A 23,847-nucleotide genomic window follows, 5' to 3' on the forward strand; every position below is an offset into this window, starting at 1 on the left:
CCACTTAAAAATTGCTCGATAAATCTGTACATGTGGAGTCTGGTCGCGCAGACATCTGTATGAATAGGCTCAGCAAGGCTTGATTACTTGAAGAAGTTGTCGAGGTTCCTTGTGCAACTCAAGCCAGCCTCCTTTCTCCACAGTGATGATATTTCCATCGATACAGACACGTCTCCAGTGCTCTGACTCTTCCTCAAACTCAATTCGAAGCTGCTCCACATCAGCATAGGTGACTGTCTTCTCTGAAACATGGAGTCCTCCCTGATAAGCTAGAACGACTAAGCGTACTGCCTCATCCGCAGGCATTGGACCCCATTGCATGAGGTGCATTTGTCCTCCCAGTGGCTCTGTGCCGGGTGAAATGAGAAAGTTCTTCTCCAACCGAGGCACCATGCTTATGACCACATACATGTGTTCGTTGGTATCGGTGGTCTCTTGAGAAACCTCTCCGGTCTGGCCATTTACGGTCGAATATGTGATCTTGCCTTGAAATCGATGAGGCTCCGTACCGTCGGAGGGATACAACAGCTTATTAGCTGCCATCTTGAATCGCTCGCGGCCAAACTTGCGATACTCCGTAGTATCGCTATCTGCAACTAATGCGGCATGGAGTGCCCAGCTTACTACCACAGCACAATAGAGAGTTCGATATGACCCATGGGCGTCAACACCCAAAGGCACCCTCTGGCGCCCTTCGTCAATAACCAACTGACTACCTGGCGATATTCTTGCCGCAAAAGTCGGGAGTGGAGTCGGGGCTCCTCTGATCAATGCAACAAGACCCGAAGCTGGACCTGTCCTCAGACCAATGGAGCTCGCCAGCGCATTGCCTGTTCCACACGGCACCAGAGCAATCTGTGGTGGGGTATGGACAGATCGGTTGGATTCATAGAAAACTTCTACCAGATCAACAAGACCTCCATCACCAGAGAGTAGAATGATTGTCTGTGGAATACCGGAGCAAGCACGATCCAGAAACTGAGATTGAGCTAGCTCCTTGATCGTTTGTGCGGACTTTGTCTCATGGACTTCATACTCGAGGCCCACATGGGTGAGAAAAGGCTTCACCAGATCTTGAAATACTGCCTGGGCAGTCTGGGTACCCGAGGCGACTGAGACGATGACCTGCACTGGCTCTGGATGCTTCAAGTAGTCTGGCACTGTCACCAGAAACTGAGTCAAGGCGGGGGGCAAAGACGAGATATCTATTTTATGCAAATATCCGGCTGCCTCCTCACTTTCATCCTCTGGTTTTATAAGAAACAACACTGAGTGGGTCGAAGGGGAGTTTGTGGGCAAAACTCCGACGATATTGGATAAGTTAATGTTTCCTTGCGCTCCGGCATGCGAGGTACAATGCAGAACATCTTCAGCTACTTCCGCAGAATAAACATCCGTGCCCCACTTGAAGGAAGCAGTGGCCATGTTCAAGTTCAGAGAATCCTTCTTCAAGCTGGTAGAGAATGAGAGATCAATGATCGCAGTACAGGAATATTACACGGACGCACAAACGAGAACTCTTGTCGCGATGAAGAGAGAGTATCGCACATGAGCTGTTGGCTCCTTTTGCCAGTGAGCGGTCAACTTCCCTTCTCAGGTTTATAGAGGGGCATTTACGGCATCGTCGGCATCGATGATTGGGGGCCACAAATTTGTCATGACATTTGAGACCGCCTTGACCACCGCCTTGTCATTGTAAACAACTCCACTCCACTACGAGTACACACGCACACTCTCTCAATATGCCCCCAGTGAGTTTGCACTGGGCGATATGCCTCGCCGGGCTGTTGGGACAATGGAATCAGACCAACTCGTGGTGTCCAGCGATAATCCCTATGGGAGACCGAATTGATTCCGTCGTGTTTGTGCGGTCTGGATATGTATATCCGATCGCGTCATCACATTAAATCAGGGGAAATGGGTTATAAAATCCAGCCGACTTCTTCCTACCCGACTCGCACTCGGGCCCAAACTGGTCTTGTATTACTGGTGGCTGTGGTGTCGTCCTAGGAAGAAGACAGGCCACCCCTGAGCTTGTGTATAGTCTGAGATCACATCGTGCGAGATTGTGGCGAGGCTATAATAAACTAATATCATGGGCAGTTCAACTGATATGGGATAGACCTTATTAAGGCCTAGAGACCTCGTTAAGACTCAAACTTGATAAGACTTATAATAAAGCTCTCGTTAAGGCCTAGCCACGGGTCAGCTTTAATCATAAGACACAGGTAACTGGGACATGCCAGTGGGTAACCTCTTAGGAGATACATAAGTTATCTTGAGTATATTAGTATTTGGCTGGTGGCAATTAATGGGACTCGTTGAGGCCTTGCTACGGGTAGTCTATTGACCTATTGATATTAGGGACCAAGCTTGGTTAGTAGAGAAAAGCCTGAGCTCTTATATACTGCCGGATGGGGTATGTACAGATTATTGATCTCTGCAAGACATGGTAGGCCTGGTACTGGAGGGAGACCTCCCTAGGTAACGCGAAACGAGACCTTACCTTTTGAATGAGTGCATACATGGGTAAGGCTCTCGCGGGGCGTGGTAGATAATGGCAACCACTGTAATAGGGCTACTACTATATAGTAGTAGGGCCTATTAAGAGATTGTCTATATAGCTTGAGAGGACGGATGCGCATGTCGGTGTATCAAGAGCCAGGAATCAACTATCTCACTCGCACTGAGGGTCTGAGACTAGGTAACTGTTCCAAGGTTACTATTAGTCAAAGCGGTGTCGTCCTAGTTGATCTGCCTGTGATATATGCTTACGGAGCAAACTAAGAGACACCCAGGGTGAGAGGAATTGGCTCAGCCTCAATATTCCAGAAGCTCTAATTTCATATGGGCGGAAAACTGGGGTAGTGGTCTATGCAAGTAGACCTGTCGAAGCTACTTGATGTCTTTTGGCCACGATATGCCATTGTTTTTCATGTTTCATGTTTCAATTTCTCCTTTCTTCTTCCCTGTTTTCACCCTTCATTTTCTATCCATGTTTTGAATTCTCTCTCTTGTATTTTCCTCTCTGTTCTTTATTCTCTCTCTTACTTCAGTTTCCTGAGACATGTATGAATCATTGAGAATAAAGACTCGGAACAGGATTATCCCGGATCCTGCAATATGTTCAAGTTGAGATCAGTGGATACCACAGGTTATTATATTCAAGTTGAAAGTAGGCTTGTTCTGCTAAAAAAAAAATCTCCAATCTAGTATTTTGAACTTTGAGTTGTTCACCTGAGCACTTCCCCTCATGTGAATGACTACCAAGCATCTCCAACTTGGAATTCAGGCAAAAGGGACAATGGAATGTTATAACTCGTCATTCAACTATTTCCATTACGTGAAAATAATCACGGCCCCACACCATGTCTCCGCACCATTCATCCTTGCCCCCTCACGAAGCTGAAGTTTTCTCCTCATACTTCATAAGGCTTAGCGCATGCCCAGGTGACGATTTTATTCCCCCTATATATCATTTGTCAATTTCGCTTTTTTCTGCTTGCTTTGGACCTATGATATCTACTTGTGCCAGCGATCTGTGTCATCAATATGCCACCTTCGCGGCTCTCCCGTCTCCCTCGATGGATCAGCCATTGGCTGGGGTACCGCCCAGAGGTTCCCAAGCCATTACCTCAATATCAAATAGCTGCGTGGTCTTTTGTGACGGCATTCTGCGGACTCTTGGTAATCCAAGGAATTTTTAATTATTCAGAATATTTTATCTCGCGGCAAGTTCCTGGAATCATTGCATCATTTGTGAGTTATCAAATTGGAGTTTCTTTCTTTCTTTCTCTCTCTCTCTCTCTCTCTCTCTCTCTCTCTCTCATAGTACCTAGTAACTGATAAGTAACAGGGAGCGTCTGCAGTCCTTGTATTTGGAGCTATCGAAAGCCCTCTTGCTCAACCTCGCGCATTAATCTTTGGTCATTTCTTAAGCGCTTTGATAGGCGTTTGCATCACAAAGCTATTTAGCCTGATGCCAGACCAGGCACGCTTCGAGTCACTTCGATGGCTGGCTGCATCATTATCAACTGCAGTGGCCATAGTGGTCATGCAACTTACTGGAACCACTCATCCTCCGGCCGGTGCAACCGCTTTGCTTCCTGCCACCAATGATGAGGTCTGGGAACTCTCTTGGTATTATTTGCCAGTAGTTCTACTATCTTCGACCTTGCTTCTATGCTGTGCTTTGTTGATGAATAATATCCACCGCCGATACCCTGCTTTTTGGATTGCGCCATCCCCACCACCGAAACCAGTACAAGAGCCGTCACCCGAGCCGATAAATCCATCATGTGTTGAATCATCTTCTCTGCAGAAGGAAGTATCTGTTTGATAGCGTGGACCTATTGCATCTGTTAATTTTTTGGGCATGAAGCATGCAGACCTGGGGGTGTATCGACTCATGCCATTAATCAAAATGATGCGCTGGAGAATTAAAAGAGGATGTTTTCCTAACTTCAAGTTTGAAGGTTATGGAAAATTTGGGTTGCATTATATTTTGGCGTCACTGGGAGCATTTGCCTACTTTTGTAAATAAATTCATAGTATAAACTCAAGTGCTGGGTACAGGAACTTGAACCCTGTACTAGTAGTAATTAGCAGACAGAAATTCAATAATATTCGTCCTATCTCAACTTCAAGTTAGAGCAAGCACTGTTAGAATTCAATTTACAATTTCGGAGTTCTAGGATAAGTGTGTGTTTTGATGATACTGGGAAAAGGAGAGACTGAATGAATCCATGGATGACATGATAGTTCGTTGGATGTAAATTAGATTAACTATTTTACACGGACCATTTCCCCTTCCGTTTCTTTTGAAACAACCCCAAGTCCTAATGTGCTTCCATAATCGTGCATACTGCTCTGAGCCTTCTGCGCGAGAGCCTGGTTGCTCAATGTTCCTGAACGACAACAAAGTTTGACAAAACATCCCGGTAAATGTCTCTTTCTTGCGATTTTCATTCCCATCTGACGAATTCGATGCCTCCGCGGCTTCAAGTCATAAGGGTTCGTTTCACCTGTTTCGTCCACGAACAACTTTAAATGAAGCTTTTCGTGTGCATTCAACTTGGCGAGTAGTCTGGAAACTTGATCGTCCTCGAAAGCAAAAGACGTTCCCAGAATGACATAGAACTTGGCAACGGAATGAAGTTTTGGCGAGTGCCAGTCTAGTGGAAGCCATTCGGGCTTCACAAGCCATGGTAGTCGACGCTCTTTCATGACAGCCGGCCACCAGTCATTGAATGCCAAGCGTGCCCGTTTACCAGCGACTGCATGAACGCATCCAAATGTACCCTTGGCAGTATGCGATAGTATTCGATCCACTACCACATCCACAGGGATCTCATCCATAGTGACTTCATTTTCGGGGTCTGCACTTCGGGTGGGAAGTTTCATGGTGTTCCCCGCATATAACATAATGGAGGCAGCTAGCCCTGTGGATGAAGTTGAAAGGCTGGAGTACCCAGGGTAAGGCTGACTAGTTGCGGGGCCCAGGCAAGAAGGTCTTACGATCAATAGCTTTTCAGTTGCCTCGTTTTGCATAAAGGTGTTGATGAGCAGGCGCTCCGTGAGGTGTTTCGCATAGGCGTAAGGCCAAGGAAAGTCATTATAGTCGAATTCGATGCTTGTACCGGTATCCAAAACACTTCTCCATTCGTGTTCTGTCTGTGGACCAAAGCCTGCCCACTCATCCAAGTTGTGTGGATCATAGATCTCTTGATAAGGGCCAAGTGAGTAAATACACTCTTTGACGGGGACATCACAGCGATCGGTGGTTTTCCATAGGTGAGCATTGACGTATGCGGTCGAGATATACACAAAATGCTGCAGGTCTGCAAACTCCATCGCGATTTCGGCCAATGAAAGACTGGGTGCGATAATTGAAGTTGCCAGTTTCGGCAATGGACATGTGAGACTGATCGATGATGCGGCGTGTATAATAACCTGCACGGATTTTTTGAGAGTCCGCCAGTCAGACTCATGTAATCCCATCTGCTTGAGGGTGATATCACCGCTCAAAAATGTCACGCAAGAGCTCTGGGACAGTGCGGTGGCCATAGCATCCGGAAGTAGTTTCTGCCATTTTGCGTATGCATTTCTGTAATCCGAGGTGAGCAGATGTTTTGCATGACTTTGGACAGGAGACTGAATGCTCACTCTAGACCTCCACGACACAGGATAAAGACCCGTTTTGGCGCCGCTTGGTTGAGCAGTCTGCATAAGATTGCTGTTCCCAAAGTGCCTGTGCCACCAGTGAGAAATATGGATTTGCCCCGATAATATTCCCACATCGTGGGAATCAGATCTCTTCAAATTCAACCGAGTCTGTGAGAATATACTGAGCTTTGCTCAGTTTCCTGACTTTGCGCTTTGTGCGATTCTCTGTGCGATTCTCAGATTGGATGCACCTGTAGCGCGTGGCGCATTTGGTTTTCCCTCTCTTCTCGTGTCAAGACTTTCTGGAAGATTGTCAATGAGTTTGGAATCAATGGACCTTTTCTAAGGCCTGGGGGCATTTTACCTGTATATAAACAAATAGACGCAAGGGGCAGACGTCAAGTATGCTGGGTGCAGGTGTCCCTGAGTTGATCATTCCTCAAAACCTGGGGGAGGGAGGACCCTCATTGTTTTGATCCATATACCTATGCCAGTGGTAGCCTGGGATCCCTTCAGGGCTGTCGAAGGTACTCAGGTTCAACGGTCATAGTGGTGGATTCAAGGTAAAAAACGTTGTGTCTAAAGGGCGCCCTTGTCCAAGGGTTAACGCCAAATATTTCTGACAGCTCATATCGTGTTTAAATCCAAGGACTCTAAAGAATTACTTGAGATCGCTAGGTTTAACGCGATAATGAGGAATGCTTCCAAGGATCAATCCAGTTTATTCAAATCATGTTCTGCGATAGATCTACGCTGTATGTTCTATGCGGTACTACTATAAATCTTCCAACAGCAACTAGAATTGACGTCGTACTTTTGGTCTAAAGTACTCAGGGCATATCTCTACTCGTATTATCTACTATTATACAGCCTGAGGAATTTAAATCCTTGAGTACAAAGGCACATCGTATTGACCAGCTAACAAAAAACAGTAAAGAAAAAAAAGGAAATTGTATATCAAATCACGCTCAAGTGCTGTCACTGGCATTAGTACGCGCGGATCTTCTCATACTACAGTATGTTTGCCACCTGAATAGTAGATCATGATGTAGTAATCTCGTATCTAGACTGAGATAGAAACCCGAGTCCAGATGTCATATCAGTCATTACAATAATCCTTCCCACTGCCGATAGGCTTTGACCTGCACACTATACACCGTGTGCTGTGTGCTGTCTTTTCTTGACCGGATTTCAAAGTCAGTTATACCTGCGAGCGTAATTTGAATAAGATTATTAGAACCACAACATTACACGTGTGACACCCATGGACCCGTGGACCCGTGGACCCGTGGACCCGTGGACATAAGTGTATATTATTCATAACTTCGAAATATGGCTTGATTCTATTAATAGCCACAGCTAAGCTGATGGCACAGGGATATCTTCGTACCCTTTTTTGCCCGGTTCGCGGTTTTCTAATATAACTTGTAGACCACGTCGACCGCAGTACCCATCATTGCCAGCTATTCTGTCAACGCTCTGGAAGGATCCGCCACCATTGTGACGTTCATTGGGGATCCACACAACCTCATGAACACGCTGCCCAAAGCCTTCAGTGCGTCGAGGATTGAGCCATGGGAGGCCGACAAGATGATTGACAATATTATGGATCAGAGGGTAAAGTTTCTCGAAACGTCTCGTAACGCCGAGCCACGTCAACGTACGGTAATCGTACGCGACGCGCACATAGGGATTCATGTAGATCCCCGTATCAACGACGTTATTTAAGTAAGACTGGGGATCTTGAATATCGGCATGAATCAAGCAGCACTCCGACGCTTCCCAAAACAAATCATCTCCGGAGCGAAACCGGGCGGGTGATGACCTGTCCGGCAGTTTCGTTTGGAAGTATTTCGCGTCGAAGGCTACCATGCCACCCCAGCAACTGCGAACACGCACAGCATCTTTCCCTTGGAGAACATCTTTCCGACTCTCGCCACTGCCTGCAGTAGAGAACCACGGAAAGAATGGTACGCCCATGCCGAACCCTTCGAGATCGCGCGTCGCATACGTATCGTAAAATTTGAAGGGGTTGGCGAAATCCACGGCGCACGCGGCGCGATACTCGGCCATCCCGAGTTTATTGACGTTGGTGGAGAACAGTAATTGAAGTGCATCCACAGGGTCGAATAGAACGTCATTCAAATAAAGAAGTTTGTCGTATCGTGTATAAGGATCATCATTGAGAGGTTGAAGGGCTTTGTTCCGAACCTGAGCTAGGTATTCTATGCGTTTCACCCGCTTCTCGCCCCCCCGGAATGACCACAGTCGGCACAGTCTTGAGATCCAGATGCTCTTCGAAGACAATGGACTTTCGGCTTGTGATCTGCTGCTCCAATTGGCGCAATGCGCGCTTGCCCTCAACGCCTCCATCATTCTCGTAGATGCTCACAAATACGTTCTGATCACCCAGGAGATGAATTAATTCAAGTAATTGCGCGCCCCAATGGCCCCCAGCCAGCTTGCCATCGCGGTCGTACAGGCTGGCGGCGATAAATATTCTTTCGTTGCGCAAGTTCCCCCGACCTGCTTCGGTTGTATTTCGGGCCAAAAATCGGAGGGAGTAATAATGCGATGGCGGATGAGTGTAGGAGGGACATACGATGGATGTCAGGAATAAGAGCGCGAAGAGGAAGGCGAGGATAATATGGAGGTAACAACATCGGCGTCGAAAGAGGCGTGGCAAACATGACGGACGACGTGCGGATTTCACCAAAACAGGCCGTGATTTTGATTTTAAACGGTGATATCCAGACACAGTTGATGAGAACATTCGTAGCCATCGATATTGGTGGGGGCCTAATCTAGACCCTGGCGGGACTTGGGCTTCAAAGTCCGCATCGTCCAGATTGAAGGTCCCTTCGGAGTCGAGTGAGTCGCGAGCGGCGAGCTCATACTCATCCGGATGAAGAAGACGAGAAGACATGGTCTTTTGGAGAATCAAAAAGGTCAACCCATTGTAAAATAAAATGGTTGAACGCCAGTAATCATCATAACCAGCTGGTCCATGGAGGGTTCCACTTAGTGGACTCTCTTTAGGGGGCAAGAAAGTTGGGGGGGGGGGGGCAAGGGCGGTGAACGATATATTCTCCAGGGTTCCAAAAGGCCTAATAGCACTTTAACTCACCTCTATGTATAGTTTATGTATAGTATAATATTTACTCGATTTCCATCGAGACGGTTACTTTTATAATCCAGATGTCCGGCAGATGTCATTTTCTTTTTAGAAGGATCATCTCTTCAGGGCTGTACACGAAAAAGAACTGCGAGGGATCAACCTTGGGTCGTATATTTAGTTTGAATCAGGCCAGCTGAACCTTAAGGCGCGCCCCTGGGGCGAGAATTGCGCCTTTCAAGCCTGGAATTTGGAATGGGGGTTGAATTTTCAAGTTCAAAGTGGCCCCAAAATTAGTCCTCATCATCTAGTAAAATGGGAGAACTTGAAATTGAAGCCCCCGAGATTTCAACCATTTCAATGAGCAGATAGACCAATTGGTGGAGGCATAAACATTGAAAGAAATCCTTGATTCATACAAGCAATATGGCAGAATTTCAATGAAATTCCAAGGGTTCACGAAGTGGGTCGCGCACTCTTGAGACGAAATATACTGCAGCCTGCAGGAGTTGAAACTTGTGGGCTGTGCATCAAACTCAAGTGCTTATGGTCGGGTCACCCGCAGATGTCCAATTCCCTAACTCAGTTTAGTCTCTGGTAAAATTTGCCAAAATAGATTTAACCAGTACTTCCAAGGTTAAAGGATGTTATGATGTTATACATCAAAAGGGTCATAAGTAACTAGGGAGCGGACACTAATAGACTAATGGCGGGTAAGCTTTATTAGTATGTATTAGTACATTCAGTGTTAGTATGGCGGTACCTAGGCACCTATGTTCGTATTCGATCCACAAATTGTCCGCAGGTGAATTTAGACAATCCAGGCACCAGCATTGAATAGTATAAGTCAACTGGTGGGTTTGGTAACATTTGAGCATTTAAATACTAAACTCTCCAATACATATATTCAACATTTGAATGTTCCAATGTTTAAAACCTCGGAATATGTACTTATCACAGCATGTAGACCTGTCACCTGATCACCACTCAACTCGACTTAAACCAGTTGACTGCACACTCTTCCCCACATTTCGCGCTTGAACAGTGAAGTTCCCGAGGTCTCTAGCCTCGGCTCCAGGGGCTCCAGTCAAAATTCTGGAAAATGAAGTGTGAAAAAGGGGAGAGGGTTCACACAGGTGCCGAGTGGACCGATCCACCCCAAAATGGGATAGCACTGCGATAATGATCGTCAAGACCATTGCTTCCGAGGCTAATGCATGAGTATTCCACTTACCTTATCATCCAAAGTTCCGCAATTCAAGCACGATGCTATACCCAAGTGCTAGTACTTGACAGTGTGACACCATGTCGTTAACCAAAGGGAAACTCACGATGTATGAAAAGTTGGATATCTTACCAGCATTAGCCAGTGTCGCAATTGCTGCGTGTTATGCATTGTTGACGGGCTGGTCGCGCACTGAGCGCCAGGCCAAATCCCTCTTATTGCATGTTGGCTATGCGATCTTGCGCAAGCTCACTTCGCGCCTATCGCCTTTGCAGTTGCAGCTGGTCCTTCCAGGATCCAGCAAAGTTTACAATCAATTCGCCAAAAAAGTTGGTTATCAGCCTTTATCAGTGGATTTGAGCCACGGTGCCACAGGCCACTGGATTGGAGACCCTCAAGCGACTAATGTACTGATCTGGTATCATGGTATGTTAAAAAAAAAAGACTCGGAATCCCTGCGAGCGAGCAAGATTAGAATTTGATCAATTCTAACATTGACTGTAGGAGGTGGATTCAGCTTGCCTCCCACTCATGGCTATGTCGAATTCTATGCGCAGATTGTCCGCCATCTTGAGAAAACCGGCAAGAGCGTGGCCGTATTTCAACTACACTATACGCTTGCTCCTGGAGCCACGTACCCAACTCAACTCCGACAAGCAGTGTCTGCCGCGCAATATATCCTAGCTCAGCCAAACCGTGCTCCGGAGACTGTGTTCCTCGGCGGGGACTCCGCTGGGGGAAATTTAGCCTGCGGCGTGCTGTCGCATCTTGCCCACCCTCACCCACAAATCGAACCCTTGGTACTCAATGGACAGCTTGGGGGCGCTGTGATGATCGCGCCATGGACGTTACTTGACGCGGAATTTCCTGATCAGGAGATTTATGACGGCGGTGACTTGATCTCCCAGGCCGTTGCGGCACCATGGGCCGCAGCGTATCTTGGACAAGCGCTGCGGGACAATTACACTGATCTCTCCAATGCCCCCGCCGAGTGGTTCACTACCATTCCCGTGAAGAAGGTACTAATTACATGCGGTGGAAATGAGATCATGTTACCGCTTATTCAGGACTTTGCAGAGAAGTTCAAGGGCGGTTTTGGGGATCAAGTGGAATTATTCGTGGGCCACCGCGAGTGCCATGTCGCACCTATGTATAATATTACGTTACACGATCGCTCGGAGACTGAACAGGGCAAAAAGGTCAAGTCATGGCTAGCCGAGCAGGCGCTGTAGATTCATGCAAGTTTCAATGTTTGTTTCGTTTCCGGGGGAAGATGGAGGAAGGTGGAAATCAAGATGGAAATCAGCATATCATTCAAATTTTGCTTCAGAATCGATTCATGCAAATATTTATAGGTCTCACATTCAATAACTGCCCTTTCAAGTTGTTACTCGAAATTTTCAAAACGACGTCTCCAAAGAAGCCAAATTCAGCATCGTAATCGATACGATAATCGCCTACGGAGTAGTAGTTGATTCTTCTTTTTTTTTCTCTTTCTGGTGACGACGATTCATACTTTCTGTTTCAAACTCTCTCAATTTGGAGGAACAATCCAGAAATATGGCATGGAACGCTTGCTATTCAAATACTTGTGAAATGACTTGATCGCTGTTCAACCTGCGGCCTCATGAATCAGGCGCAAATGCGCTTTCAAGGTATCTCTGCCTCCGCCTCCGCCTCCGAGGAACGGACCTCCAGTGACTAGGACTGCACGGTCAAAGACATACCTTTTCGCTGAAGCTCGGCAAAGTGCAAAGTGTATCTTGTCGCACCACAAAATGCTGCTTCGATCGAAGCTCGGGTACCGCGCACTGCGACTGCGACCACTGGTAACCCCGTTCCATCCCGCGCGATTGGTATCATCTGTGCCTCTGGTGCGCATTCAGGATGGTACATTTTACCGGCAGTATCCTACCGGCGATGACGCTGCAACCAATCCTCCCCTTTACCCGAAGTTCAACTTCAATCTCCCTTCGAAGGCCGAGCTATCTGATGACAGCGAACCAAACTTACAGCATTGGGCCATAGTAGGCCCATCTGGACGGACAGATCTGCTGGATATTCTCCGAGGACAGCATATTTGTCTCCCACCGACCGCCCGATCCTACCCCTACCTCTTGACCGATGAGATTGCCACCAAAGATTCACAACTCCGATATGTTGGAAACGCGATTCAGTATATTGGCTTTAGCGGCGAGGGTTCCGGGGCCCTCGGTGGCACTCGTGGTGCCTACTTGAGTGCTCGTTACGAGAGTCTCCGAGAGGAAACAGATTGGACGGTAGAGCAATTCCTACGCGGGCAAACATCGCTGAACCCGATGGAAGGGGAGGAGAAAGGGACGGTACACGATGAAGAGTTACTCCAGGAGGTGATCAATGATCTCCATCTCTCGGAGCTGCTTAGTATGCCTGTTGCGAACTTGAGCAATGGCCAAACTCGACGAGCTCGCATCGCCAAAGCGCTCCTCCGGAAGCCCGAGCTTCTCCTTCTTGATGAACCATTCAGTAGGTCAAATTTGAGCGCTGCAATTGCATACAATGGAACCCGACTCACACCCGATACTTTTTCTTAGTGGGATTGGACCCAGCTACCGTTCGGAGTATCTCCAGCTTGCTTCATCGATTGGCAGACAAATCTTCCCCTCGACTAATCCTCGCATTACGCCCTCAAGATACAGTGCCTGACTGGATCAGCCACATGATCGTTGTGGGAAACTCAAACCAACTTGTTGAGCAAGGTACACGAGACGAGGTCAGCCAGTCACTGGCTGTCTGGAAGCACCTTGCAAATGGTACCACAGTGAAGTATACAGAACTCACCGACAAGGCAATTCTGCGGAAAGCGAAGCAGGACTTAAAGTCCGGTGTGCTCGATGAACAACTTCTGCGGGATATCACAACAAACCACGTGGAGAAAGCATCGAAGATCTATAACACTCTACCGGAAGGAGAACCATTGATTGAAATGGATGGAGTTCGCGTACAGTATGGCGATAAAGTGGTGTTGGGAGATTGGAACCGACGGGTGAATGGTCAGACTCAAGATGGTCTACACTGGTGTGTGCGCCGAGGCCAGCGCTGGGCTATTCTTGGAGCCAACGGTTCCGGTAAAACCACTCTTTTATCACTCATTACCTCTGATCATCCGCAAACCTATGCTCTGCCCATTAAGCTCTTCGGGCGCTCTCGTCTTCCCGAAGCAGGTAAACCTGGTCTCTCTATTTTTGAACTTCAGGCACGTCTCGGTCATTCATCCCCTGAGATCCACGCATTCTTCCCTCGCCAATTGACCATTCGTGCATCTCTTGAGTCCGCCTTCGCTGAGACTTTCTTGACCAAACCGAAACTTGACTATGAACGCGATCTAGATGTGAGCGCGGCACTGCGATTTTTCAGACCTGAACTCGACCCAAACCACTCCGTTAAAGAATTACCAATCGACATCACCAATAATATTATGTTCCCAAACCTCACTACTCGCCGTCAATCTTATGTGCCACCAGACTCAGACATTGACTACGCTGATAATATTACCTTTGGTCAATTGACCACTGCACAGCAACGTATTGTCCTTTTCTTGCGTGCTCTGATCCACAAGCCAGACATTGTGATTCTCGACGAACCTTTCTCTGGGTTGACTGCATCTCAGAGGGATAAATGCCTACAGTATATTGACCAAGGCGATACTTCATTGTCTACTCACTCCACTGCTTCAGGCGAAACGTCGCGGTATAACGGTCTGTCAGCGGACCAAGCTCTTGTCCTTATCAGTCACGTTAAAGAAGAGATCCCTGATAGCGTTCGTCATTTCATGCGCCTTCCATCAGATTTGGGCGATAGTACGGAACCTTTGGATTTCAGACTCGGAGTACTTAAAGAAACCAGCGTTTTGAGCGACTCGAAAGTATGGGATACCGCATGGTGTCCACCATCTCAATTCCCAGAGTGTCATGATCAACAGCCCTTTGAAAACCCTGAACTAGAGTCTGAGGACTCTGATGAAGGAATTTCTATCTGAAGGACGTGTCTGCCTCTTGCCAGTGGGTGAGTCATTGATACGAGTTGATGTACATAAAACCAAGACTTATCTTCACCTGTACCAAAATGAAAAATTGCTAGACATCCACTGTTGTATAAAACAATCAGATACATAAAGATGAAATAGTTTTTACCCTGATTAAGTAGTGAATGGTAAAACTTGAACCAAATGCGGAAGTTGGTCAGTGAATCTCACTTCCGAGTCATACTATACAATCTAACCCATTCAATGTATCAAACCCCCTCCAGGGCTCATTCACTGTACACGATCTAGTAGATACTTAAATCGCGTTCTTCCTCCCAATTTATTCTTTCTCTTCCTCACAACTTCCAATTTCTTCCTCAAACTCCGTTCCTTCTGAACCCAAAAAAAAACTGCAACTGCCAAGATCGTTATCAGTTCCAAGGTTTGCCACATTTCTCTCCCTTGAATTATTTTACCCGGTGACAACTCTATGGAGTCATCCAAGGGGGTGCTACAGAAGATTGACAAAGTATTCTAGATTGTTTCCCTGTGCCAATCGCTTTCGTCTTCTCTCAACTCTCTGAAGGATGACCCGGATGTCTTCCTCACCGCCTGCGCAGGCGCAGGATGATGAGGCGGCTCGTCTACAGGCTCTTGGTGTCGATGTGCAAAACCAAGATGACCTTGAGAAAGATGTTGCTGAAACTGCCGACAAGTTACTTGCGGCTCTCGCCGAAGAAAACGAGACCAAACGCATGGAAAAGGCCCTCCGAGAAAAGGACCGCGTAGATACACAGATTCGACAGATCGAACTTCGCCTGGCTCAACCGGTCACCCATGCCACCAAGCAGCGTCTTCAAACCGAGCTGAACCGACTCAAGGCAAGCCAAGCTGGATTTATCAAAGATGTGGGCGAAATTCAAGAACGAATCGACGGGCAGCGCGAGGCCCAGCAAACAGCGCCTACAACCTCTGGTGGCCGATTGCCAAACGAGTCCCGACGCGATTACCTCCTGCGCACCGGGCAGATCACGCCCTTTGAGACCGTCGAGAGTGATGCCACTGCAGGACCGAGTACGACACTCCATGATGTCCTCGCCGACGCTGTGGACAAACAGACAGCCGAAGAAGAACAAGAAAAAGCGCGCAAGGATGCTTCCCACCGCAACCTGACTCGTCCTGATCTTGCTTTCGCAGACGTCACGAAAACCGACCAAGCTGAACCAAGCCGCAAGCGTCGCAAACTTGATACGACCGCGTCCACCTCAGCGACTCGGGATTCCTCTCGGTTTCACAAGAGGCGCACTTCGATTTCTTCTTCGTCTAGTTATGTTGCCTCCCCCACGTCAGAGGATGACGACGACTACATGCCCGACACCCTTCCTGAAAAAAGTGGACCTGCCAAGCGTAAAGCAAAGAAGGCCACTAGCACCAAAAACCAAAGTGAGCTTCAAGCCCTCGGTAGCGTCGATGACGGAAAGGAATCCGTCTACAAGAAACGCCTGGAGATATGGACTCGCACACGGAGTATCTTCCGCCAGCAAGAACACCCCGAAGCTGAAGACGATTCCGATAAACCAGAGTGGGAGAAATGCCACCCCAAATATCCGGATCTCGAGCTTTCTCATGATCTCAAAATCCCTGGTGATATTGCGCATCATCTTTTCCCATATCAAAAGACAGGTGTACAGTGGCTCTGGGAACTTCATCAGCAGTCTATTGGGGGTATCGTTGGAGATGAGATGGGCCTGGGCAAGACCGTACAGGCAATCACTTATCTTGCAGCGCTACATCACAGCGGAAAGTACTCCAAGCCCTCGATTGTCGTCTGCCCCGCGACTCTCATGGCGCAGTGGGTGGCCGAGTTTCATCAGTGGTGGCCACCTTTCCGCGTCTCAATCTTGCATTCGTCTGGCAGCGGTATGATTAATCTGAAAAGGGAAAAGCACCAAGAGGAAACGGATGAAGAGGATGATGCTTCGCCAAGCACTCGTTTTCTCTCCTCAAGCAAGAAGGCAGCCAAGAAAATTCTGAAACGTGTTATGGAAGACGGTCATGTGCTGGTGACGACCTATTCTGGTCTTGAGACTTATGCCGACCAGCTTGTGGGTGTCGAGTGGGGATGTGCGATTCTTGATGAAGGACATAAGATCCGCAATCCCGATGCCGCGATGACTCTCAGCGCCAAGGAATTACAGACACACCATCGCATCATTCTCTCCGGGACTCCGATTCAAAACAGCCTGATCGATCTCTGGTCCCTGTTCGATTTCGTTTACCCAATGCGACTCGGCAACCTGGTTTCCTTCAAGAACCAGTTTGACACCCCAATTCGCCAAGGTGGATACGCCTCTGCTACCAATCTTGAAGTTCAGACGGCCATCAAATGCGCCGAGACATTGAAAGACGCGATCAGTCCTTATCTTTTGCAACGCTACAAGACTGATGTCGCCTCTGATCTGCCCCAAAAGAAAGAGCAAGTCATTTTCTGCAAATTGAACTCCTACCAACGTACCATGTACAACCGGTATCTGTCATCCAAGGACATGGAGGCCATCCACAAGGGGAAAATCAAGTCCTTCTCCGGTATTGATACCCTCCAAAAGATCTGCAATCACCCGGACCTTGCCACAGGTGACATTAAGCCTGAGGATAAAGAGTACGGCCACGAGGATCGTTCCACCAAGTTGCAAGTCCTGAAAAGCTTACTTCAGCTCTGGAAGGACACCGGCCACAAGACGTTGCTCTTTGCTCAGACCGTTCAGATGCTCAACATCCTGGAGAAGTTTATTAATTCTCTGGGCGGATTCTCTTGCCGTCGAATGGATGGATCCACTCAAATTTCCAAGCGTCAGGGCATGGTCGAAGAGTTCAACATGGATCCCAACCTACACGTCTTTCTCATGACCACAAGGGTGGGTGGAATCGGCCTGAACCTCACCGGCGCTGACCGTGTCATCATCTTCGATCCCGATTGGAATCCATCTACAGACGTTCAGGCATGCGAGCGCGCGTGGCGCCTTGGACAAACAAGAGATGTGACCATTTTCCGCCTCATGATGAAGGGAACCATTGAAGAGAAAATTTATCATCGCCAGCTCTTCAAGCAGTTGATGACAAACAAGATCACCAAAGATCCACAGCAGCGAGAAGCCTTCCACCTCAGCAACCTCCATGATTTATTCTCGCTAGCTGAGGAAGATGATCACAATCTTGAGACAACTCAACTGTTCAAACATGCCGAGGTTGCCTACAAAGAAGAAGCTCCTGAATATCTCCCCACTAAGGCTAGCCGAGCTAAGTCCCTCCAGTCGGCTTCTGATAATCCGAATGAATCAGCGGATAATCTGGGCAATATCTCCGGCATTGCCAACATCGAACAATTCAAAACCAAAGAACAGGCTGAGGAAGAGGCTAGTGGAAGTCGCAAGAACGAAAATTCGGAGGAACGTCTCATGCACAAAATCTTCGCTGGCTCCGCTATTCATGCTGCCGTGGAGCACGACAAAATTATCAACGGTAAACGTGTTGTGCAAGCCGATCCCAAGATGATTGAGGCCGAAGCACAACGTTTCGCCAATAAGGCTGCTGCCGCACTTCGCAAGTCCCAAGAGATCGCCCAATCAGTTCCAATTGGACTACCGACCTGGACCGGGCACCATGGTGTTGGTGGCCGAGACCTTGGACGAGGTGGTCGAGGAGGTGCTTCATCTACTTCTGCTCCGCTCGCTGGCCTAACTCACATGCCTCGTGGGGATGAGTGGATTCCACTTCTCAAGGAGTTCTTCAAGTCCGCTCGGGGCCCAGTCAGCACACAAGTCCTCGTGGATAATTTTGAGATTTATTGCACCACTCCAACGCGGACCGATGAGTTCAAGAACAGTTTGCAAACATTGGCCACAATGACCAAGGATAGGCGCGACCGTGGGGTTTGGACTCTTCAGACCGGAGTCCCCCCCAGAGAAAGAAATAATCATCTTTCATTTATCTTTGATGGAGGACCTGAGGGGTAATGGATGATGGAATTTGAGCTACTGGTGGAGTGAGGAGTGAGAAAGAAGGTGCCAGTGATGTCTCTACAAAAATTTGGAGGACCGGGTGGTCTAGTACACCTTGCCTCAACAGCTTGAATCTTCTCCGCTGGCGTCGAGATGTTCATGAATACTAGAATTTAAAAAAAGAAAAAAAAAACAAAAAAGTAATTTTGATGCACAGTATTTCTACTGGCAAATAATAATCATATTCTTATTTCAAAATTCAAAAAAAAAAAATTCATTCAAGCTCTTGTCAATGTATTAAAGCTGTGCTTCTAGTTGTAAGCTCCCTATTCACCTGTAGTTTTCACACTACTAGTACTATCAGGCCATAATCTTTTAAATAATAGTAATAATAATCACATTTGAATAATAATAATATTTTTCTAGTCCAGATCGGACAAGAATGATGTTAATTTGACGTCATCATACTCCAGGGCTACGTGTATGTTGAACTAAAGCCTTCATCCTAGTAAACATGGATGCATGCATCCTTGTACATTGTACATTGTACCTTTTAACCCCGCCACCCGGCTCCGCAGCCCATGTTCCGTGTATATCGTGTGATTGGACTATAAGTTTTACATCAAGTACGGAGTAGTATCTCAGTATGTGAACATCAGAAGAAATAAAAGATTACCGAGTCTACTCATTAAAGATCTGAATGTAGTTAACTAATGCCTGGAGTGAATGCCTGGATTATATGGCAGAAATATCAAGATAGGAAGTATTACCTAACCAGATCCACCGTAATTTCATAACCGAAATTACCCATTAAAACACCTGAGAAATGGATGAGTGCAAGAATAAATCCATTACAGAAATGTGGTAATGTGGTAATTTGATAATTTGGTAATATGGTAATATGGTAATTTATCACAGAACTGTTTTCGTCACCAAAGATCACCTGGGCAGTGTTGACTCAAAAGAACTAAAATATCATATCAAAATAATCCTCATGAAGAGAAACACAAAGAGAAAAGAAATTAAGGGAAAACATCAAAGAAAACAAGAAACCCACCAGACCGCCACCGGAGACACTAACGTCCAATAGCTTCCCTGATCATGAACCCCCCTTAACCGATTTAGGGGGAAAATTTCTGGTCTAATTCTGGTCTAACTTGTCACGATAATGAACGTCACTCCACTGTCGATCAATACACCCCCAATCACATCCCCGATCCGGTTTGAAGCTGTCGTCAGCCTTGTTGGCGCCCACCTGGGGGTCCACCATGTATCATCTGGCGCCTTGATCTATTTTCTTCATTCATCTTGCATTGTTTTTTACGGCATTGTTTTCAGCGATCCTGATCGACCATATCCTTACGAAGTACCCGCCTCGTTTATTTGAACGACTCCATGAAGCATAGATAGTTTCATCGCCTGGGCGGCTAAACGTACCCAACAAAAAGATTTAAAGACAACTCAGGAGTATCCCCCCGGGGGGACGCACGGTATTTTTCTCTCATACCTCATACTCATTCAGGGTCTTCTAGAATTTATTTTATTTTATTTTATTTTTTATTTATTTATTTTTTCTTTCCTTTTTTCCTTTCCCTTTTTTCCCCGGCGGGTGCCGTGGGGAATCGCTATCATGACCAACGCTCTGATAGAGGCTCTGGAGCATGCCAGCAGCAAATCCAGCGACGATGAGGGAGAATCACTATCAACCTTTTTGGCCTCACTGGGGACCAGTATTGCCATCTTTGCTGTTGAACTGTTTGTCTTTTTGGCACTCAAAGATAAGTTGACTCGCATTTAGTAAGTTTTCTCGCTCAAGCTAAGAGGACCGTCCTGGCTGACCACACTCAATAGTCAACCACGAACCTATCTGGTCCCGGATCGGGAGCGTATGAATCCAGCACCATCAGGTCTCTTTCGCTGGATTAGTCCCGTGTTTCAAACATCCGATGCCGACCTTATTCAGAGAAGTGGATTAGACACCTATTTCTTCTTACGGTATCTACGCATGTTGCTGAAAATTTTTATCCCGTTGACTTTTCTCCTGGTTCCGGTCCTGGTCCCAATCAATCGGGTTGGAGGAAAGGGCACGACAAGTTACGTTGTCGAGAGTGGTAATGTGTCTCATTATACTGTGACCGGCTTGGATCAGCTGGCCTGGGGAAATATCAAACCCACCCAAACCCATCGCTACTGGGCCCACTTGATTATGGCAATTATCGTCGTTGTCTATGTATGCGCCATCTTCTTTGACGAGCTACGAGGATATATTCGCATGCGACAGGCCTACATGACTTCACCCCAACACCGCCTGCGTGCGTCGGCCACCACCGTGCTGGTCACGGCTATCCCAACGGAATGGCTAACTTTCGATGCCCTGAATAATCTTTTTGATGTCTTCCCTGGCGGTGTCAGAAACATCTGGATCAATCGAAATTTTGATGAGCTGAACGAGAAGGTCAAAAGACGGCGTAGAGTTGCTCTCAAGCTGGAGTCTGCCGAAACCTCGTTGGTTCGCCAGTGTAAGAAAGCCTACCTGAAACAACTGAAGGCCGAGAGCAAGAAAAGCAAAAAGAACAAAAAGAGTTCCCCTGGTGACCACGAACAAGAGTTGAAGGAAGCCAATAACCGTGCATCTCAAATGGCAATGGGCCCTGGTATAAGTTCAGGTAATCCCCACGAGGCGCACACTTTGGCCGAAGTCCTCCATCGACAATCGAAGAAGAAGAAGCAACCAATTCCATCGAACGGTGCTTCACACAATGTGTTCAACCCAGCGATAGCAGCCGCTGGGGCTGTTGGTCAAGGTGTTGGGAAATTGGGCAAGAGTTTTCTAGGTGGTCTGAAGAAGGTGGAAGGTGGAATCGACCATACATTCATACGAACGGGCGCATTTTTTGAATCTTCTACCGATAATCACGAACACGAACAACCTCGCCAAATGACAATCAGCGGTGCGGTCACTGATGAACGCCCACTTATTGCACCAGATACACCCGCAATGGATATGAATCAGCATCAGTCTATCGAGTCGGCGGTCGAGAAGGAGAAACAGGAACCCGAACAACAGAGCTCCGAAGAAGATGAGGGAGCTGATGAGGACGAATATCCAATCGCCTACAATGAAGACTTTGAAAAATTGCAAGATGGTCAGCCTTTATGGACAAAATACATCAAGGCCAAGGACCGAGATACATATCGCCTGCCTTGGTTCAAATGGAGCCAGTGGCCGACGATTTGGTTGATTGGGAGAAAAGTGGACGCCATTGATTATTGTCGAAAGGAGCTCGCCCGTCTGAATCTGGAGATTGAACTCGATCAACAAAACCCCGAGAAATTTCCACTGATGAACTCCGCATTCATTCAATTCAATCACCAAGTCGCTGCCCACATGGCTTGTCAGTCAGTTAGTCATCACTTGCCTAAGCAGATGGCCCCACGAATCGTGGAAATCTCCCCGGACGATGTGATCTGGGATAATATGTCTATGAAGTGGTGGGAACGCTACGTGCGCACGTTCACTGTTCTGACGATCATCTGCGGGATGGTCATCTTTTGGGCAATTCCTGTTGCCTTCACCGGTCTGCTGTCACAGCTGTCATATCTCGAAGGCTTCTCATGGTTGTCTTGGCTGAAGAAACTACCAAGCTGGATCATCTCTGCTATCCAAGGTGTTTTGCCTACAGCCTTCTTAGCTATCCTGATGGCCATTCTTCCGCCCATTCTTCGTCTTCTCTGTAGGAAGCAGGGTGTCTTCAACGGAATGGCGGTCGAGATGACTGTTCAAAACTACTATTTCGCATTTTTGTTTGTGCAGCTTTTCTTGGTTGTGACGGTCTCGTCCAGTATTGCATCAATCCTTGAGGGCGCTTCTAGTTTGACTAACTGGCCGACACTACTGGCGAATGATGTGCCCAAATCCAGTAATTACTTCTTCTCATATATGCTGCTTCGCGCTATGTCTGTGAGTGCAGGTGCTCTCATGCAGGTTGCTAGCTTGATCAAGTGGTTTATCCTGGCTCTTCTGGATAAGACAGCCCGCAAGAAGTGGAATCGAGCAACCAATTTGATTCAAATCAAATGGGGCTCATTTTTCCCTATATACACCACACTGGCTGCAATTGGTAAGATTATCGATGATTTCTCTACTGAATATCCCGAATTGCACTAACGCGTTTCATCTAGGTATGATTTATTGTGTTGTTGCACCGTTGATTCTTATCTTCAATCTCATTACCTTCAGTGCCTTCTGGTTTGTTTATCGCTACCGCACGCTCTATGTCACCAAGTGTCGATTTGATACTGGAGGTCTACTTTTCCCTCGGGCTATCAACCAACTATTTACCGGTCTCTATACAATGGAGATTGCTCTAATATTTCTGTTCTTCCTGGTTCGAGACGAAAACGACGCGGTCTCCTGTAAGGGTCAAGGTATCGTCATGTGCTTCATGCTTGCAATAACAATCGGTTATCAATTCCTTCTCAACGAAGCATTCGGGCCCTTGATTCGGTACATACCTGTCAGTTTGGAGGACGCTGCCATTCGTCGGGATGAAGAATTTAAGCGGGCTCAGAGCACTCGGCTCATGTCTGCTATGGATTCCAACCACGACGACGATGATGATCATGAGGCCAAGAAGGACCAAGGTATCCCTCAGCCCGATTCCTCCGAGCAGTCTCCTGGCCAGGACATTGAGCTCAAGAGTATGGAAGCTGGCGGTGAAGATGAGACAGGTCAGCCGAAACCTGTGAATAGCCGTCATCATTCCTGGGCGTCTCGTTCCTCAAAACGACAATCCGATCTTTCCTATGGTTATGGAGATCACTCGGCAAACTCATCACCGACGGCGAATTCCATGCGTGAGAAGATTATTAAAGATACTGAGGGCCAGAAATACTTCTCGCACAATCTGACAAATATCTTCGCGGGTATTAACGATGAATTGGAAGATCTTACACCCGATGAGCGTGATGAGCTGGTACAACGGGCTTTCCGACATGAAGCACTTCGTGCCAAACAACCTGTCATTTGGATCCCGCGTGACGATATCGGAGTCAGTGATGACGAGGTCTATCGTACACAACAATTCAGCCAGCACATTTGGATCAGCAATGAGTACCAAGCACTGGATGAAAAATGTAAAACGATTTACAGTCGCCGACCGCCTGACTTTTCTGATCTTGAGCTCATTCAACTCTGAGTACATTATAGGTGGTGGTTTTATGTTTTCATGTCGCAATATACCTGTCATTTGTTTTAGCAGTCTGAGCGTTCTGTCATATCATAGATGTTGAATCAGTTCAAGTTCGTCAGCGCAACATATAGCGATCAACCGATTCAAGT

General features: G+C 47.2%; 8 protein-coding genes across 8 annotated transcripts; 5 read left to right on the forward strand and 3 right to left on the reverse strand.

Moving 5' to 3' along the window:
- Nucleotides 1-69: 69 nt before the first annotated feature.
- Nucleotides 70-1,425, reverse strand: N7483_008202 (diacylglycerol/lipid kinase family protein; the record flags this gene model as incomplete). Its single annotated transcript, XM_057091629.1, has 1 exon — nt 70-1,425. The coding sequence occupies one exon, from the start codon at nt 1,423-1,425 to the stop codon at nt 70-72; it is 1,356 nt and encodes a 451-aa protein (XP_056942803.1).
- Nucleotides 1,426-3,552: 2,127 nt separating this feature from the next.
- N7483_008203 (HPP family protein) lies at nt 3,553-4,339 on the forward strand (the record flags this gene model as incomplete). The annotated part of the gene is made up of 2 exons (XM_057091630.1): nt 3,553-3,759; nt 3,857-4,339. 2 exons carry the CDS (start codon nt 3,553-3,555, stop codon nt 4,337-4,339), a joined length of 690 nt encoding a protein of 229 aa, XP_056942804.1.
- A 446-nt stretch (nt 4,340-4,785) lies between these two features.
- Nucleotides 4,786-6,299, reverse strand: N7483_008204 (uncharacterized protein; the record flags this gene model as incomplete). The annotated part of the gene is made up of 2 exons (XM_057091631.1): nt 4,786-6,106; nt 6,166-6,299. 2 exons carry the CDS (start codon nt 6,297-6,299, stop codon nt 4,786-4,788), a joined length of 1,455 nt encoding a protein of 484 aa, XP_056942805.1.
- A 1,225-nt stretch (nt 6,300-7,524) lies between these two features.
- Nucleotides 7,525-9,091, reverse strand: N7483_008205 (glycosyltransferase family 69 protein; the record flags this gene model as incomplete). The annotated part of the gene is made up of 2 exons (XM_057091632.1): nt 7,525-8,381; nt 8,404-9,091. The coding sequence occupies 2 exons, from the start codon at nt 9,089-9,091 to the stop codon at nt 7,525-7,527; spliced, it is 1,545 nt and encodes a 514-aa protein (XP_056942806.1).
- A 1,494-nt stretch (nt 9,092-10,585) lies between these two features.
- On the forward strand, nt 10,586-11,737 carry N7483_008206 (lipase/thioesterase family protein; the record flags this gene model as incomplete). The annotated part of the gene is made up of 2 exons (XM_057091633.1): nt 10,586-10,931; nt 11,010-11,737. The coding sequence occupies 2 exons, from the start codon at nt 10,586-10,588 to the stop codon at nt 11,735-11,737; spliced, it is 1,074 nt and encodes a 357-aa protein (XP_056942807.1).
- Nucleotides 11,738-12,283: 546 nt separating this feature from the next.
- Nucleotides 12,284-14,523, forward strand: N7483_008207 (putative ABC transporter; the record flags this gene model as incomplete). Its single annotated transcript, XM_057091634.1, has 2 exons — nt 12,284-13,010; nt 13,079-14,523. 2 exons carry the CDS (start codon nt 12,284-12,286, stop codon nt 14,521-14,523), a joined length of 2,172 nt encoding a protein of 723 aa, XP_056942808.1.
- Nucleotides 14,524-15,095: 572 nt separating this feature from the next.
- Nucleotides 15,096-18,521, forward strand: N7483_008208 (DNA-dependent ATPase RAD26; the record flags this gene model as incomplete). Its single annotated transcript, XM_057091635.1, has 1 exon — nt 15,096-18,521. The coding sequence occupies one exon, from the start codon at nt 15,096-15,098 to the stop codon at nt 18,519-18,521; it is 3,426 nt and encodes a 1,141-aa protein (XP_056942809.1).
- Nucleotides 18,522-20,136: 1,615 nt separating this feature from the next.
- Nucleotides 20,137-23,704, forward strand: N7483_008209 (uncharacterized protein; the record flags this gene model as incomplete). The annotated part of the gene is made up of 3 exons (XM_057091636.1): nt 20,137-20,303; nt 20,358-22,627; nt 22,689-23,704. 3 exons carry the CDS (start codon nt 20,137-20,139, stop codon nt 23,702-23,704), a joined length of 3,453 nt encoding a protein of 1,150 aa, XP_056942810.1.
- Between the last annotated feature and the right edge of the window lie 143 nt (nt 23,705-23,847).

Source organism: Penicillium malachiteum, assembly GCF_028827825.1.
Source record: "Penicillium malachiteum strain IBT 17515 chromosome Unknown utg000004l:1.0-4883003.0:1.0-4884900.0, whole genome shotgun sequence".
Lineage (NCBI taxonomy): Eukaryota > Fungi > Ascomycota > Eurotiomycetes > Eurotiales > Aspergillaceae > Penicillium > Penicillium malachiteum.